A 17,805-nucleotide genomic window follows, 5' to 3' on the forward strand; every position below is an offset into this window, starting at 1 on the left:
CATTAGAACATAGAGCAGCGAGTACATGAGGTTTATTGACAGCACTTAGACCCTCCCCCTCACTCTGACTGGTTGTGAATGTTTTCATATGCCAATAGCAGCTCAGGAAGAAGGTGGAGGAGATTAATCTATTCACAGATCATCTGTCCATAATGTGCGGCAATTTTAACAAATGTAAAAAAATAAAAATAAAAAATAAAACCATATCTTTAGTTTTTAGCTCTTTACAGAAACAATGTCAAAACCGAGAAAACCTCCTCACTTTCCAAAATCAGCCGCCCTTAGCTGGTTCCTCTATGTACAGCCCGGCTCCCAGAACCTCCACTTTCATTCCAGATAAATGAGGAGCTTCGAAGACTCAAAGGAGAAACCTTTCAGACTTTCTGCGCTTACTGTGTTCCTCCTTTGGTTTTTGGAATCAGAAACCTGGAGCATGTCAGAATTCAAATGTTCTGCCTTTAGGACAGCTCCATGGACTCAGAAACCTTAGATGTACTCCAGTCTTCCATGAAAAACAGTCTCACCCACACAGCGGCCCAGCTTGCACTAGAAACACACTCATTCTGACCTTTTCTAAATTAATATCCACTTTCCTGCTGAAAGAATATCATGGACACAACTCTGTGCTCAAATGCTTATGCGTAAAAAATCTCTTTTTCAAATCATAAATAATCAAAACAACACAGTGGTCACAGTTAGGAAATGTTCTCCTGACTTTAGCTGGGAGCTCGTCTAATTAAAGTCACAGTACCTGCGTCGCTATGTTAACTATGCAAACAGCCTAGGATACAAAAATAAATTTGAGCTGCAAAAATAATAAACAAAATAAAAAAAAATTCAAGATACAATCTAAAGTTGTGTGAAAATTGTTTATGTTGTGCTCCTTTCCTGATTTCTTTTCTTTTTCTTTGCATGTTTGTCACATATTTTCAGAATATCAAACCAATTTAAATATTAGTAAAAAATCAAAATACAGTTTTTAAATGACCGTGTTTATTGTTAAGGGAGAAAAAGAACTCCAAACCAACGTATAAAAAAAAGTATCATAATTGTATACCAACGTAATGCACACATTTTAGCCATTTATTCCAAAAACACTTTTTTAGTTTTCCATCTAACTCTGGTGGACTACTATGGAGCCCCCTAAGATACATGGGGAATTTTTTATTTTTATTTTTTTCCCCTCGCAATATGCTTATGCTATTTGCTGGTCTGTTTCGTACATCAGGTCCGGAAGCAAACTAAGTAGCTGCTTAGGGCCCCAGGGCTACTAAGCAGCCCCTTCATTGGAGTTGATGTTTTTTTTTTTTTTTTTTTTTTTTTTTTTTTTAGTAATAATTTCTATGTCATTTGTTTTACTGTAATATATATTTGATAATGTATGTAGAAATAATTATTTTATGGATAAAAATAAAGAAATTAATTGCTCTTGGAGGCCCCTGGTGGCCGCGGTAGGTAGTGCACAGTTCGCTGATAACATGAGCTGCAATGAGCAGAGCATCCAAACGTCCAAAGCTCCGGTCAGAAGTTAAATTAACAAAACAATGTCTCAAAAAACGATTTTTCCTTCAGTGAGGGAGAAAAGAAAGAGGAGGAATAGAAAAAAGCCAAGATAAAGGTTTGTTTTAATGTGCCTTCGTAATGTAATGTAAAAGATTAGTAAAGCTGCGAATAGAAAATTAGCTTGATAGCAATCTGGAAGGGTCCAGTTCAACAGCCAGACATTTATGCTAGGGTCTTTGTGTGAAGCTGAGTTTGAACTTTAAATGAGTTGATTCTCATGGTTGGCTCTGTATATTTCTCAGGAATTTTTTGGCTTCAAAAAGTCGTGTTTGATAACGTTTGATGAATTTGAAATTAGATAGTGTACTAATCCATGCTATCTGTCAGATTCTGCCAAAAATGAGCGAGACTCACTCAGTCGTTTTATTTTTCGTCCTCCTCTGCTTGCCTCTGTGTCTCCCTGCTCTGACAGCTTATAAAGTAATTCACCATGAACCGCTTAGCAACAAGTGGAGGTCTCACAACACAAATCTCCTACATTCAAAGGTACTTTCAAATTCAAATACCTCTTCTATTGCTGCTGCCCGTTCGCCTGCTTCCAATGCTGCAGTCCTGTCAGTCTCAGCTTTCATCCCCTTACCTATTCTGGGTTTAAATCTGGGTCTTTATCCTGAAGTCTAAAATTGAGGACAAACAAACAAGGGAGAATAAATATGAGTAAACTCTGTGTTTGCTTTTCAGATCATGATGAATTTAATAATGTCAATCACTTTGCGTTGTTAAATATTGGAAAAATCAGTATGTGGCCACAGGATTAAAGTGTATTACTTCCAAATCAGCAGCACAAAGTTCTGTGATTTCTACAGGTCCCCCTTGACAATTCAGCCAGTCTGCAATATTAACAAAATAGATATGGTTTAAGATTTAGCATGTTATCTTGACAACTTGGCAGGTAACAACAGTGGTAGTTGGCAAGTGTGCAGTTTTTTTGCCGTCCAGCAGGAAGCCGGGGGGACTGGATGGTCACGTTTCAACGAGTCTATACGCTCAGACCTCTGCACTGGAGAACAAAACAGACGCTACACAACACAGAAGAGCCAACAACGGGTCAAGACTCAGCAGTTCATCTATATCTCATGGACAAAAGACACTTCTCTTAAAGATTAAAATGTGCACACTTTGGACAAGGAAGACATGTTTTGAGAGTGGAGTGGATGAAGTGGTCTGTATGAAACTCAAAAACACTTGAACAGAAAATGTGTCCTCAGGTTTCATCTTTCTAACACCCACAGAGTTTAATAGATAAGTAAATAGTACTGCATAAATGTTGGTCTGTACTGATTAAGAAATGATTTAGTCAAAATGTGAATATTGAGCATAAGTAGCTTTAGCTTATGCTAATCTCATAGCAGTTAAAACAAACATTAGTATTATTTACCAGAGCAAACTGGTTCTGTAGTCTGAGTGAAGTCATTAAACCAGGGGCCTCCAACTCCGGCCCTCAGGAGTTTACGTTCCTCTAGAGGAGGTTCAATGAAGTCTGACCAGGTCATGACCTCTGCAGTGGTGACCTGGTCAGACTGCTTCTGATCTATTCTCTGACCAAACTGGGTCTCTACCAGTGTTTGGTCAAAGCGACTCAACTTCACTTTCAGAAGAATAAATTCAGCATTTGGGATGAAAATAAATAAAAACAAAAACAAAACAAAAAAAACAGCAGTTTGAGAGTCAGCCATAGAGTGAGAAGGTAAGGAAGAAAACGTTATCATGTGCAAATTATCTTGTATATCTATGCTATCAATAATTCCAACCAGAAAAAAAAATGGAGTATTTACAACAAACAGGCACATATCACTGGCAAGTGATAAGTCTATGTTCCATTATTTAGTCCAAGTCCAACAGAAGTGCTTGCACCCACCTCCTCTAGTTATTAGTGAAGCACTATTAAATTTTATATCTATAAGACCTGAACTAATCTTTGTAAATCCCAATTTTTTTCTTTTTCACTAATTATTGGGAAAGCCATTAATGCTGCAGATTAATATGCATAGAGAAGCATCCTGGATTTGGTATACATCACTGAAAGTAATTATGGATGAAAGCTTTTTCTGACTGTGAGGTGTTGCGAGGGAGGAAGGTCAACACTGCCCTCTTCAGGCCATCTGCCCCAGCTGTCTTTGAGGTCAGTTTTTATCTTGCTCCACAATAATCCATCCGAACATTGCAACATGGTTGAAGTTGTCCACATAGCCGAGTTTTGTGTTTCAAATGAATTCTCTCTCTCTCTCTCTCTCTATCTATCTAATGGATGTAAATGTTTCAAACTTTTTAGAAACAATTTGTTAGTAGGAGGAAAAAGAGGGGAGAGACTTCTCTTTTTTTGGTTAAGGAGGATGAAGTGAAATGATACACAGAGGCTGGAGTGAAGGACAAAACTACTGTTTAGTTCTTGTGTGGTTGATGTTTAGCTCTTTTCCAAACTATTGTTGCTTATTTGTTTCAAATGGGACAAGGAGCATTACAAAATATGCTAATTTTATTTCAAATAATATACCAGGTAGGCTATTAAGAAGAATAAAAAGCCACATAGCAGAACATTAATACTTAATGTTGCCTCCCATTTCATTACAATGTTTTTATTCCTGCTTCACTGAGTCAGACTGAGTGTTTTTGTTTAGTTGAGGGTGAAAATGAGCCCAGAGTAAACAGAAATGTAAAGATGTGCAGTAAAATCATAAAGATATGTCTGGTAGAGCTAACTCTATCCTTGCTAACCAAAACCACCATCACTACAGCTTACTGCAAAAACATGGAGATAAAATGGAACACAAAAAGGTACAGATGTCCAATTGTCCCTGTTTGGGTCAACCTCTGTAATAATTTGAGATGATAAGCCTGCATAGAGACTGTAGCCATCTATGATTGTTGAGGTTACTATTGTAATACTTTCATTTTGTTTGTACTTTTATCTGCAACTGTTCTTTGCTGGCTGCAAAACAAATTATCCACTGGGGAAAATAAAGATTATCTTTGCTTCTTTTGTTTTCTTTTAGATTCCTCTGTTGCTCACAGACACAATGTGACGTCCCCTTCCCCTTTACATAGAGGGGTCCGTCTTTTTATTCATTGTTCTTTGTCCCAAGGCACATCGGAAGTAGCTGCATCCATGATCCGCTCTACAGGCCGTGCTCCGGCATACGGAGGGAGAGGGACGGGGGTTATTGTTGCTGAGTTGAAGCTCTCTTGGGACTGAGCTGACTTCTCCGCCCAGCTCCGCTTTTCAGGCTGGCTCTTGCCCGACTTATCATGCCCACCCCAACTTTGCTTTCTTTTCTTTGATTTTCATTTGCAGGACTCCCCTGCTTCTGGCGATGCCATCGGCCACAGGGGTCACCTGCCTATTTGCCTTAGTTTTCTTGTTTTATTTCATGTTTGGTGCTTGATAAAGAGCGCAGTTATTGTGGAAGTCTGTCTCCCTATTTTTTGTTACGGCTCAACAAGCCGGGTCGCAACACACAACAATTCGGTTACACCTTCACAGATTCCTCAGTGCAGATGCACATATTCTGACCTGCAAGTAACAAAATATAAATGTGCATATCCGTACAGCAGAGGGCAGTACTGAGTCAGTAAGATTTCGGCATGTACCAACCAGAAATACTGCCATGAATGTACGTGTAGATTGTGCTGGGAACTTTGAACCCCAATCTGTATTGACAGGGGGGGAAAATATGTATCATAACTGTTGGTCATGTTTTGGTCTGATTTATTATGGTGGAGACAATGAAGTCAAACTGGCTTGGTGGTACTGAAAGATTTTATAGAATAAAAATAACAGTTCACCTCAGTTTCTGAACAAATTGAAGCATGAAGGGTTTTTTGTATTTATGCGGGACAGGAAAAAATCTACAACTACACAATTAATATTGCATTTTTCTCCACGACTTACATAGAACTCAATACATGATTTACCCCAGAATTACTTGCATAAGCATCACATATCAGAAAACCTTGCTTATGACAAAGAGTGTGTGAGTGAACACACTGTGGAGGAATAACTTCTGTTTACACTAGGAGAATAGTGATCTATTAATTAGGCCCTAAAGTTCTGGACTGGAGCCATGGTCATATGTTTTTCTGGAACAAAAGATCCGGACCTCCCAAGATGAGTTAGATTGCTTGAATGGAGTGTGACTATATATCAGAGGAATTTAGTACAAAATCCCAGGGAAAAACAGCATCCAGTAAATATAGAAAGTATAAGTCACTATTAAAATGCCAGATTTCCACATTCTGAACCTGAAACACACAATTAATATTTATCTGAGAAACAAAACATTGTACCAGAACACATAAACCTTTGATTCAATTTCACTTCTAAGATTTACTGGGTTGTCTTCCAAGTACCTTGGAATGTAAATGGTAACAATAGCTGTGTTTCCATTGGAAGTGCCCAAATCTTTGACTATTTTCTGCTAATGTAGAAAAAGCACAATCTAACAACAGCAGTAAATAAGAAATGACATTCAAATCACACGAGAATAAGTCTGTTCACATGATTTCGCATTAGCACTGTCAATTCAACACACTAGAATGACACACAACTCTTTATGAACTGTGATGCTGTGAGAGCTCTGATACAGCCAGCTGCACAATGTACAAAAAAACTCCAAAAGCAAACCATTATCCTCCTACTACTTCCTGTTTTCTTCTTTGTGGTTCTGGCCGGTAGTAACATCTGGCTGTTGATCACGTAACGGCCAAGCAACCAGACATGGTGGTATCCGGTTAGCAGCAGAGAACAGCCAATAGAAATATTGAGAGAGAACATGAGAAAGTGAAGAAATGCCGAGGCCTTACAGGGAGAGTCTAGCAGGTGAAGGTAGCAGTAGTGGCCACGGTTACTGCAGTGAGACTCAGTTTGATATCAGTTTGACAGATATGTTTGTCAAACAGATATATCAGTGAGGCGAGGAGGTCCTGGATGAGGGTGAAGTGGTTGCACTTCACCCTCATCTAAATGACTTCCTTAAACTACTTGAGGAAGTTGTTTAGTTTATTTTCCTTCTCCACACTCCCTCCCTCATTCCTTGTCAATGTCCACGCTGTGACCTGTGATGGTTGTCATCCCATCCCAGACCTTTGTTTCCTTTCAGCTTCTGCTCCACCTTTCTCCCATAGGCATCTTTAGAGTCCCTCATACAATGTTCGACTTCTCTGTGCACTAATTTAATCTCCACCTTGTTTTTGCTCCTGAAGGCCATCTTTTTCCTATTAAGGACGATCCCCTGAGCCACCCACAGTTTGTTGTTGGGATAACAGCCCTCAGTCGAGGGGTTGGTCAGCCCCTCCATGTCCTCGTCTTGTGAATTCAGCAGCACATCCCAGTCTGTCGTTTCATAAGTATTTCAGGGCATCTTCATATTCAGGAGTCCATCTCCTGATGAACCGTCTGCTGGCCAGCTGGCTTCTAACAGGGGGAAGACAGGGGTACTGTGGCTTCAAGTAGACCAGGTTATGATCAGCAGAGGGACGCTACATGTCTCCCTCTCTTTGGCGTAAAACAAGTCAGTTGTCTTTTTTGCTGCTGAATCCAAAACCTAATAAGATGCAGTCAGAGTGGAGTCCATAGTAACCAGAATAGATAATGACAGCTTCCACAAAGAGTTAACATGGGTTACACCAAAGGCTGATTTGTGAGTTTACATTTCTTGATAACTTTTGTATCTCTTTCAGTTCTAGTCGCAGTGAACGCCTCCGGCTTGACAGTAGCATCTGGAATGAAGTCAGCTAGCCACTTCCCAGAAAAAAACATACTGAACTCACAGTAAGTCTGATGTTCGATTGTTGCAGACAGATCACTGATTTTTTTTGGCGGTGAATTTACATCCCCCATAGTTACAGAGGGAATTGATGGCTTAACTCAAATTGCCTGTAGCTGTCAATCAGTCAATCAATCAAATTTTATTTGTATAGCACATTTCGGCAGCAAGGCATTTCAAAGTGCTTTACATAATTAAAATAAAAACGGCATGTGACATTGATTAAACAGTGAGAAAGAGAAAGACATTTTGAAAAAGATTTTTAAAAAAGCTGTCCACTAGTTTAGCCGTTGAACTGGCCTTGCGGTCTCTATGTCTCCTCCTCAGCTCAACAGTCGTACTGTCACGCAATAAGTCATTAAAAAAACATGCCACACCATCATCCAACTACTTCCTGTCTTCTTTGGGGTTTTGTTTAGTAAACCTATTTTGATATGACCAAAGAAAAACACACCTCATCCTAGCAGCAAAATTTAAATTGCAAAATGGGTGTTTTTTGTTTTTTTTCATTTGCTGTGTTTCCATGAAGCAAATGTATTTTCTAAATGTCAAATTACACAATTATATGGTCAATGGAAACACAACTATAGTCTGTAGGACAAATAAAAAAATCTAAAAGATTAAAAAAGACACTGCCTCTACAGCGCCATCTATCCCTTCACAGCTTGCTACTTTTCAGTTTATGAAACCTGAAAAGAAGCAATTCTGTTCCTACAGCCATATGCAACATTTATTTTGGATATAGTTGTCAGTAATAACTGCAACTATTCCTGCCGAAAACGTTATATGTTCAGTCTTGTCAAAAGCAATAAGAATTCTTGTGATTCCAATAATCCTTTGCAACTCTTTCACAGCTCAAGCCTAATTAAATAAAAATATAAATACTTGCACAAATATTTACTTCCTTTAAGTAGACTGACCTAATTCAACAGAGGACCAGCCAATAGGTGCCAGGAGTCTCACAATGAGTTGAGCCTGGAGAACCAACCACTGTAATGTCTTTATAACACAACATTCATCATTGCATGTTTCACCCAATGTGTCAATTTATTTTCTAAATGAAAGCTGTTCCTCACTTTAACTCAAACTGAAAAGTTTTGAATACACGATAAAAGATTTGTCTGTAAAAGAATCCCGAGCTTTTGAAGAAAACACAATGAATTTTATGAAGTTTTTATTTTTGGGTTTTATGACAGTTCTGACCCAAACGTCTGTCTGCCTCTTTACATGCCAGTTAAATATTGAGAATGGTTCATTCGTAAATGTTAAGCATATGTGAGATTTCACATCCATGCTCGGCTCTCACCGCTGCTGCGGTTTTCACTCTGCTTTTTCATTTCCTCAAGCAGGCTTGTTTTGTCTTCACTGTACAAACTGAGCATTTATTTCTGTTGAGGGTTGTTTTAGTCTTTGTGCTGATATTTAAAATTCTTGTATGTAATCAAAATGGTATAATTCTGTTCCAAGCTCTGTACTTCTGTTAGCTCCACACAAAACTCATATTGAGGCCGTTAACCTATGAAATTTGTCTAACAGGTTGTTCACACACACTAACACACAACAGATGTGTTTAGCTAATAGTACATTTCCAACTTTTTTATGAACTGTGTGATGCTGAGAGCTCTGGTGGAGCCAGCTGCACATTGCCTGAAAAAACTAAAACAAACCATCTTTCTCTTACCACTTCCTGTCGTCTTCTTTGTCGTTTTCACCAGTAGTAACATCTGGCTATTGGCGTGTGACATGTGATGCGAAAAAAATTGTTTCCACCTCATTCTAGCACAAAAAGTCCGATCAAAAAACGTGTGTTTTCGAAATCGGAATGTTTCCATTAAGCAAATTTATTTTCGTAATTTCAGTTTGTGTTTTTATGGTCAAAGGAAGCCATAAAACTTTCTACTGTCAGTTACTTCCAAAGTAAAATATTTATATACACGTCAATGTTTCAAAGTTTTTAGCAGATTGTGTCCTTCAGAGTAATTTATGTATGCCATCTTCATCTTAGCTATCTAGATAATAATAATGCCCCAGCTAAACTTTGAGCTAAACATTGTTCCAGAAATGTTAACCTCCATTACTTTCTACACATAGAGAAAAAGAAAAATCTTTAAAGATACAATGATCTTGTGGACCACTTAACTAGTTTAATGCCATTAGGGAAATGGACACAAAATTAGTTTGTGGACAAAATCTGATCGTGAATGTTTTTGAATTCAAAGTAAACAGAAATTCACTGGATGCAACAGAATTTTGTTTTGCTCATAAATATCATCTGCGGCCATCATCATTTCATGCTTTCTTTGGTGAAACCAGAAAAAAAAAAAAATCAAGCCTTGTTGTTAGTTGTAGCAGAAGTGAGCAAGTGAACATTGCAGGTCTCCCTGCTGAGAATGTGCCGCAGTTCATTCAAGCAGAAGTGGAATGCCACGTCTGTAATTACTGAACAACAGGGAGCAAAAAGTTGGAGGAAGGAGTGGGGATACTGGGCGAACAGCAGAAAGGCTGAAAGTTTGGGAAACAGGCGACAAACCACTGAGTCATAACCCACAGTCATTTTATGTCTCTGTTTACTTCATTCTAGGAGACAGACATGAGTATACTGTAAATAAGATAATACACAACATAAAAGAGGTAAATATTAGATAAAGGGATGCCACAGGAAATAAATGCAGGCATCATTCAGGCATTTGCATACATTTGTGTTCCTTAGTACACAGGACAGCAGGTAGAGCAGAACATCTTGTAGGTAGAGGTGCACTGATCAGCCGTGGAAGGAAATCTGCCAATTTTCCAGCTAAGATTAGGGATTTGAGCATCAAAGGCTGATACATTTTCTGATACTTTCCCTATTCATTAAATCTATAATTACTAAGAAGTCTCAATTTTTTAATTGATAAACACTGCATGTACTGTAATGGTATTTATTACAGTTTATTACTAAAAATTAAATAAAGGTTAGATAACATGGTTGTGACAATATGGAGAACAAAGAAATTATCTTTTTATGTTTACAGATCAAAATATGTTTTTAAAGTAATCTAATCAGTTAAAATATTCTATTTTGTTTTGACTTATACTCATAGTTAGGGTTTAGTCTTTGGCTAGCTTGAATATCATTCTAAATAAAAAGTAAAAATGTTTACTCTTGCGCTTCTCAAATAGTAAAATCTGCATTTTTAATAATGATGTTTCTGATACGGGCACACATGGGCAACTGCCCAGGGTGGTGTCTTGTGGGGGGGCAGCGTGAGCTAAATTACACCCTGACCCTGGCCCATTTGTTGCCTAACAGTCCTTTTAGTGGAGCGCCAACAGAATTCAGCTAAAAGCTAACAGTGTTTTTTCTGTCCATCTCATTATTTCTATTATTATTATTATTATTATTATTATTATTATTATTATTATTATTATCGACTGCCCAAAAATGTGTAACACAAACAGTTTGAAAGTGGAGAAGGCTTTCAAACTGGAAGAGCGTCATCAATCAGACTGACAAGCCTTCTGTAAGCAAACCCTGAAAACATAAAGGGCCAAACTAGGATCCGCTCTGCTCCTTACTTCAATATAAGTCTTTAAAACTTAGGAAATGATGTCGCGCTTTAAGCACTTACCTTCACATCTGGGCTCATAATAATCACTTAGACTTACTTCCACAGGCAAAGTCAAGTGATAACACCAACAAATTTGTACTTTGTGATGCTTCACTTTGACAAGAGAAGGTTAAGGTATTTTAACATTGCGTGGTTTTGTGCCATGATATCTTGAGTGACCCTTACTGGGACATACCTAACTGAAAATCTATTAAATTACTATATTTGTCAATGAACACTCTCTTTTATGGTTCACAGACATAAAAAAAAGAACAAAGACTTATAGTCAGTTAAAATCAACCCCAAAGACACAAACAAATAGTTTTATGAGTCGGTATCAGCCAGGAAAGGCTTGATCAATGCATCTCTACATTTAGGGGCCAAGATGAGGAAACTGTCATCCGTTCATCCATCCAACTTATGCAGATGAAAACTTAAAGACAGACACAGTAAAGGGAAATGATTCATCCGTGATCCAGGCGGTTTGGCAACAAGCAAAAATTCTTCATCAAAACAATGACATAAGACAGTACATATTTGCTAATATTATTTTTGTTCATAAGTGATACTGCAGAGTAGTTACATATTCATTCTTGGAAATCCAACATAAAAAAGGTATACAGAACTACTGGCAAAGGACATCCACAACTCAGACAGGAAAGGGTTCATATCATCAAATACATAACCAATTACATTTGCACAAACTTGTTATAAGGAAATGTAGTAAAATATTACATATGTAGTAAATAAAAAAAAACAGTATGGAGTAGGTGATATACACACCTAGGCATTTTAACATGTTATAGAAAACATACCCTGAATGACTGTGTCTCTCCCAAAGTCAACAACAAAGACAAGGTTCTGATCTCTCTGCCCCCTAACACGTCAAAAATTAGCAAACCTCCCCAAGCACTTTCTATAACCCCAAAAATTATTCTGATGCAAATTGTTTTGAGTTCAGTTCAGAAATTTGTTTCTTGTCTGGTTTCAATTCCTCATTTGGGAGGGTTTTGCCTGTTGACAGAATCTAAGCCATGGCAAGGCCAGAAGACTCTCCCCAACTACAAGTACTGCTCCCTTTTCTCTGGTGGGGTACTTTTAACATTTGGTCTGCAATTCAGAGGGGAAAAAAGACATGTTTCAGTGAAAATACAGTGACAGTGAACAAATTAAACCAGAAAGACACATTTGTAACACCTAGAGATCACTGTAGTCGACACCACAGATCAGCACAATGTCATGTTTTAATTCATTCTTAACTTTCAGCCAACAACAGGAAACAAAGGGAGGTGTGGAAGGTATAGACAGGGATGATAGCTTACTTCTCAAAGAAAAGTATCCTTTAAGGATCTCTATTTACAATGAAGACTCAAAAGGTGGTGAAATGAAAGAAGACCTAGCCTACGTCTTTCAATTAAAACTGGCAAGGTGAAAGAAAATGGGAATCCTGATCAAGAGGTCCAAATTTGGGGCCAATAATGTGACAGGAACGATAGAGGGGAATTCAGTGGTTGGACAGTCAGATAGTCCTCGATAAAAAGGCGGGGCTGATCAGTCAGGGAAACTAGTTTCACTCAACAACTCTGCCCTGAATTAGAGGAGAGAAGAAGACAATCACAGAAGAACAGGGTAAGACAGGAGGGGAAGTAAGGAACACAACAATACTTCTGAGATTTCCTGTGTTACAAAGTCAAAATCTCTGTGCAGTGTTAGTACAAGGTGATGAAGATGGGAGGTTTAATTTTGTGGCAGCTGGCTAAAAATGTGAGGGATAAAATGAAGTCTCACTTAGAAATTAGTCTCCATGGACTGTTTATTAAAAATAAAACAAAATAAATTAATTGGACAAAATAAATTATTTTTATTGTATTCCAGTGCTCAGACTGTATAACAAGGTTAAGGTGTCCCCAGATATGGGGCCACAGCAATGACAGCTTAGCAAAAGTCTGGATTTAGAGGAACAATTTATGTCTGCACAAAGGGAACTAGAAATTGCCTACAAGCATACCTAGAGATGTTTAAACTTTCTGAAGTACAGCTCTATGAAAAGTTATGTGTAAGTCTGTTTTCTGAAGTTGATAACTCAGTAACTTGGATAAGGAGAAACGTTAAATCAGTGAATATTAACGCTCTAAAGTATCACAAGAAATGGTTGCTAATTTTGACTAAAAAACTGATTTCTGATGCAAAATCATATTGACTGAGGTTGCTAGCAAAATCAGTTCACCTGATTGGGCGATCAGTAATCTTTCCAGATAAGTTCAAAATAACTAAGACCTAAAAAAAACAAACAAAAAAAACACGGTTTTTAATGCTTCACATGTAACAATTTGCTGCAAATTTGAAAACCTTCCTCTTCTCTTGGTGATTAAGGCCTCATTGGCCTTCATCAGCTATTGAGGCAGATTAAGGCAACAAACAGCACATCTAATGAAATCATGGAGCAACAACTTAGTTGTTCAGCTGAGGAAATAGCAGCCAACTCAACAACTCGCAAAACTTTTAATATCTGCTAAATGTTGTTGTATTCAAGTGACATTTATATATTCAGCTCAAATTGTTTTAAATGACAGAAATCAGGCTGAAATGGGGGTGCCTTGTCAGACTAGCTGCTAGCTAGCTGTCAGCTTTCCACCAGTCTGAGGATATGTACACTTCTTCTCCGATTCTCTGCAAAATGGCATCTCTCAAATCTGAACCCTCTTTAACGGTTAATAAAGTGTTTGTACTTTACATTACTGTAAGTATTGTATGGGCTGGACTTTTTCAATAAGCTGTTGACTTATCTTCTTCAGGTAGGATTCTTGCTAACTTCCCTGCCAAAGCCTAAGTAAAGAAAATTGTCAATTTAAAGCAAAGTAGTGTTCATATGATGTTGTATCTGTTTTTATTACTTCCTAAAATGCCTAGTAATGAAAACAGTAAACCTCTGTAGATGCTAGACCGTTAGCTTAAACTGCATTAGCTTAGACCTCTATGCTAACGCTGACCTAGCTGGCAGATATTATGTAAAAGTACAGGAATGTTGCCACCTAAAGCTGAATTAATATTAACGTTTCAACTAAAAAAAAAAAAAAAAGGGAAAATATTTTGTTTAAACCCTAAATCTTTTACCCTTCTATGAGGGATAGCTTTTCATAACTGTGGTTCAGTAAAAACTACTGGAAGCCCTTCTTTTACAACTTGACATTCTTTCTTATTTAAAAGGAGAAAAGGAATTTCCTATAGCTCTACAGCTTCTCCAGTCTGATAATAACAGGGCACTCTAGAAACAAGTGTTTTTGAGGAAAAGAGGATGCAGGAAAAAGGAGCAGGCCAACTGTGACCTTTTCTTGGAAAAGTTAATGGCTTTATTATCTGGAACAGTGGCAGACCAGCCCTTTCATATACACAAATGAGGGCAAAGTGATGTGGGAGCACCAAGAGGAAACTCAAGAGCCAATTTAATGTAACTGCACAGTTCAGCTGTAAAATGTTTGAATCTGGGTTTAGCTGCAGGTAATGCTTCTGTTTAGTCCGTTTTTAGGCCATATTTCTTAAAATCTGTTGCTACAAATAATATGTTAATATATTTTCTTACTGCAATTAAAGTATACAGGTGCTTTTTTTAAAGCTTAATATTAGCTTATGGTCTTTTTTTCAGATACAGTGCAATTGCATTATATAGTAGCTTATTGCTCATTATTTGTGTCTGCAAGATAGCTTAGAAAAAATTATTAAACGAGGCAGTGTTTAAAGCAGGACCTTCAGTGTTAGTAAATGGAACATAATGAAAACTTGCCCTCTTTCTCTTCATGCAGAAACCAATAGTAATCAGCCACACACATGCTCATTAGAGATAAAGCAATAGGCTAATGGAACAATTCACTTCCACTGTTGCAGTTCAGATTGTGTCTCATGATTTAAGTCAGGTGAAAACCAAGCTGGTTCTTTTGAAATGAGAAAGCCACTGGAGCATTCTGGACACTCCAGTACATTCGTTAATACTTTATTTACCAATGTAAAAACATGGACAGAAAATGATTGGTAGGTTTTTTTTGTTTGTTTGTTTTTTTTTATTACAGTTTCTTGATTTCTGATGTCACACAACCTCAGTGCACCAAGTGGAATCAGACACGTTATTGAGGATTAAGAACACCAACGTAGCTCCAACCAGGAAGCACAGGACATGCAGGTAGAGACTCTTTGAGTTTTGCTGTGTGGGAACTTTCATATCCGAACCCAAATTCCAAGACTCAAATAAAATGAATAAGACATGAGCTGTCACACACATTTTATGTGGCTTTTTTTTTTTTTTTTTTCACCATGATGTGACATTGTGTACATTCTTAGGTATTCACTTTATGGTGACCTTACATGCCTAAACAAAATAGTTTTGCTCTTGGGTTTTAAAAGCAAGAAATGGAGACCAAGAACAAAGTTCAAGAATCAAAACAGAGTGTCGAGTTTTCCTTAAGTCATCAGAATTATCACTGACACCTTAGTTCCATACAAAGAAGGTTAAGAGTTTTTTTATGTTTTTATTTTCTGCACAACACTGTATAGTGACTTTGCGGCAGATGAGATCCTTCCACTCACTGCATTAGCTTAAGACCGTGTAACATCGAGCTGGACAAATACTCCTTTAGAGTCTTAAAAATATGTGATGCTGGTAAATCATGTGATTGTGTCTAAGTCTAGTGTGTAAGTGCTGTCTGACAGCGCAAAGGATAGTCTTTCTGTTTTGTTTCATTTTTCATTATGTGAGAGAAAGAAAGAAATAAAAACCAGGTTGGTGCCCAGTGTGTCCTCTGCTCTCTGTTTGGGGAACTGCTGGAGGTGTTGGGTTTTTTTTTTTTTTTTTTTTTTTTTTACACGTACTCCCTGGCTGTGGAAGGCTGTGATTGACGGTAATACTGTTGCCCTCGTATGTCGTCTTTAGAGCAGGAGCAGCACAGCAAGGAACCACCCAGAACGGTCAGGCTGGCAGCGGCCCAGCCCACGAACAGAGCCGAGCCGAACTCGTACCTGAGTAGGAAAAAGAGTGGAAAGAGACAGGAAAGCATTTATAGCCAGTCAAAACAGTTTAGATCAAAGTTTCACAAAATTGTTTACCTGTTTTCAATTTAATAACTTGAATAAATCGATCCACCTCAGAGTTGTGCTCTAAATTAGAAGTGTGCTAACATCTCATGTTGCAACATTTTTCGTCATAAGAAATCCTGTCCCATGACGCGTTAACTAATTGCTGTTAGCATGTGATTTCAGGTTAAGTAAGGGTGAGCACATATTGTAAACCCTGGTTGAGGTCAGTGGTTTGAAACCTCGGGTCTACAGTCGAAACTAGAAGTTTACATACACCTAATAAGACACCAAACTTTTCTTGTTTCAGGTCAGTAAGAATTACCAGAATTACATAGATATTTGCCAATTGCCATAATAATGGGCAATTTTCCCATTATTATGGCCAATTGTCCATTGGCCATATTCAGTATTTATTTAATAAATAAAAAGCAGAATGTTAAAACCTCCACCCTTTGAGAAGCTTGTTTAAGTAGTTAGGTTTTTATCAGAATCATTATTATTCACCAAGTCTGCACACACAAACAATCTGACTTTTGTTCAGCTTTGCTCTCAATAAAGACATTTAAAAAAATGCATATATAAAGAACACTCAAAATGAAAAAAATGATATACAATCATGTTACAAAAAAGGAAAACATGGTTGAATTAGTGGAAATGTACACGGTAGTGATCTGGGCACTTTGTTGCAGGTTCATCACAGAGAAGGCCTACAGGAGGAAACAGTCTCTGTGGCAGCGTATTTTTGCAAAGCGCTCTGTTGCGCCTATCTGAAGGTAACATTGAAACAGTTTGTGTTGAAACAGATGGGTAGCATCTGCAGAGATGTTAGCTGACCTTTTCCTGACTCTAGATCTATACACGTTCTGGATGGGTTTAAGGTCAGCCTTGATGATGTCCTCTGCAGACCTAACTGGCCTGTTTTGTTGATGAGCCAAACCACACAGGGATGGATGTGAACAGGATAGACTGAGTAATGTAGAAGATGAGCAGCAGCTCCTGGGTTCTACTCCTTGAGTTGCTGCAGGAAGCACAGTCCCTGCTGGACCTTCTTCCGAAAGTTTCTATGAGATAAGGCAACCGGAAGTGATCCACAGTAGAAGCAGCGTTGTCAAGAACAGTGAGGGAAGGGAGTGTGAGGGTTGTTCTCCAGAAGTTTGCCGTTGTGTCCACTGTCTGGAGTGGGTTAAGTTCCAGGTGATTCTGACCACACCTCCAACTTCTTGCAAACTCAACACTGTCCTAGATTAGACCAATGATGATGATGATGATGCCTTCAAACGTCAGTAGTTTCACCCAAAGGTCCACTGAGGTCCAAGCATTTGTGTACAGAGATAAGAGGAGTGGGGAGAGAACACAACCCTGAGGGCTGCTGGTGTTGACTGGTTCTTAGGCCAGGCCCACCTGCTGCTGGTGGTCAGTCAGGAAGCTGGTGATGCACTGTTAGTGGAGGCTGATACTGTGAACATGTTGAAGACCAAACTGAAGTCCACAAGCAAGATCCTGTCCTATGTCCTTTGGTAGTCGAGGCGCTGCATGGTGAAGTTTAGTTGACTGTTTCAACTGTTGACCTATTTGCCTAATAACAGATTGCAAAGGGTCCAGCAGGGTGCTTGAGAAGTTTCAACACTTGTCACTAAAAGAATTTCATGACCACAGGCATCAGGGTGAAATACTATTGTTTTTTAACCCACTGATTGTGAGTTTCTTGAGGACAGGGATGATTGTGGAACGTTTAAAAGTCCAGGGAACCTTGCTCAACTCAAGAGATCTGCTGAAGATCTGGACCAGTTGGTCAGCGCAGGTTCTCAGGCAAGAGAGGGATTGCA

At 38.3% G+C, this 17,805-nt stretch overlaps 1 protein-coding gene across 2 annotated transcripts in view; it reads right to left on the bottom strand.

Annotated features, from left to right (window-relative positions):
* Positions 1 to 9,874: 9,874 nt before the first annotated feature.
* The window catches only part of cldn19 (claudin 19), a 17,521-nt gene continuing 9,590 nt past the window's right edge, over positions 9,875 to 17,805 (bottom strand). The window contains exons 4-5 of one of the 2 annotated variants that reach the window (XM_015046558.1): positions 15,776 to 15,922; positions 9,875 to 12,503 (exon numbers count right to left, since the gene is read on the bottom strand). In XM_015046558.1, the coding sequence (XP_014902044.1) occupies positions 12,467 to 12,503; positions 15,776 to 15,922 (184 nt within the window). In that variant the 3' untranslated portion in view covers positions 9,875 to 12,466. The remainder of the gene's footprint in view (positions 12,504 to 15,775; positions 15,923 to 17,805) is intronic. The other variant, XM_015046557.1, reaches the window with a different exon arrangement.

The sequence above is a fragment of the Poecilia latipinna genome, unplaced genomic scaffold, assembly GCF_001443285.1.
Source record: "Poecilia latipinna isolate Pla-1442-1.1 unplaced genomic scaffold, P_latipinna-1.0 Scaffold784, whole genome shotgun sequence".
Taxonomy (NCBI): Eukaryota; Metazoa; Chordata; class Actinopteri; order Cyprinodontiformes; family Poeciliidae; genus Poecilia; species Poecilia latipinna.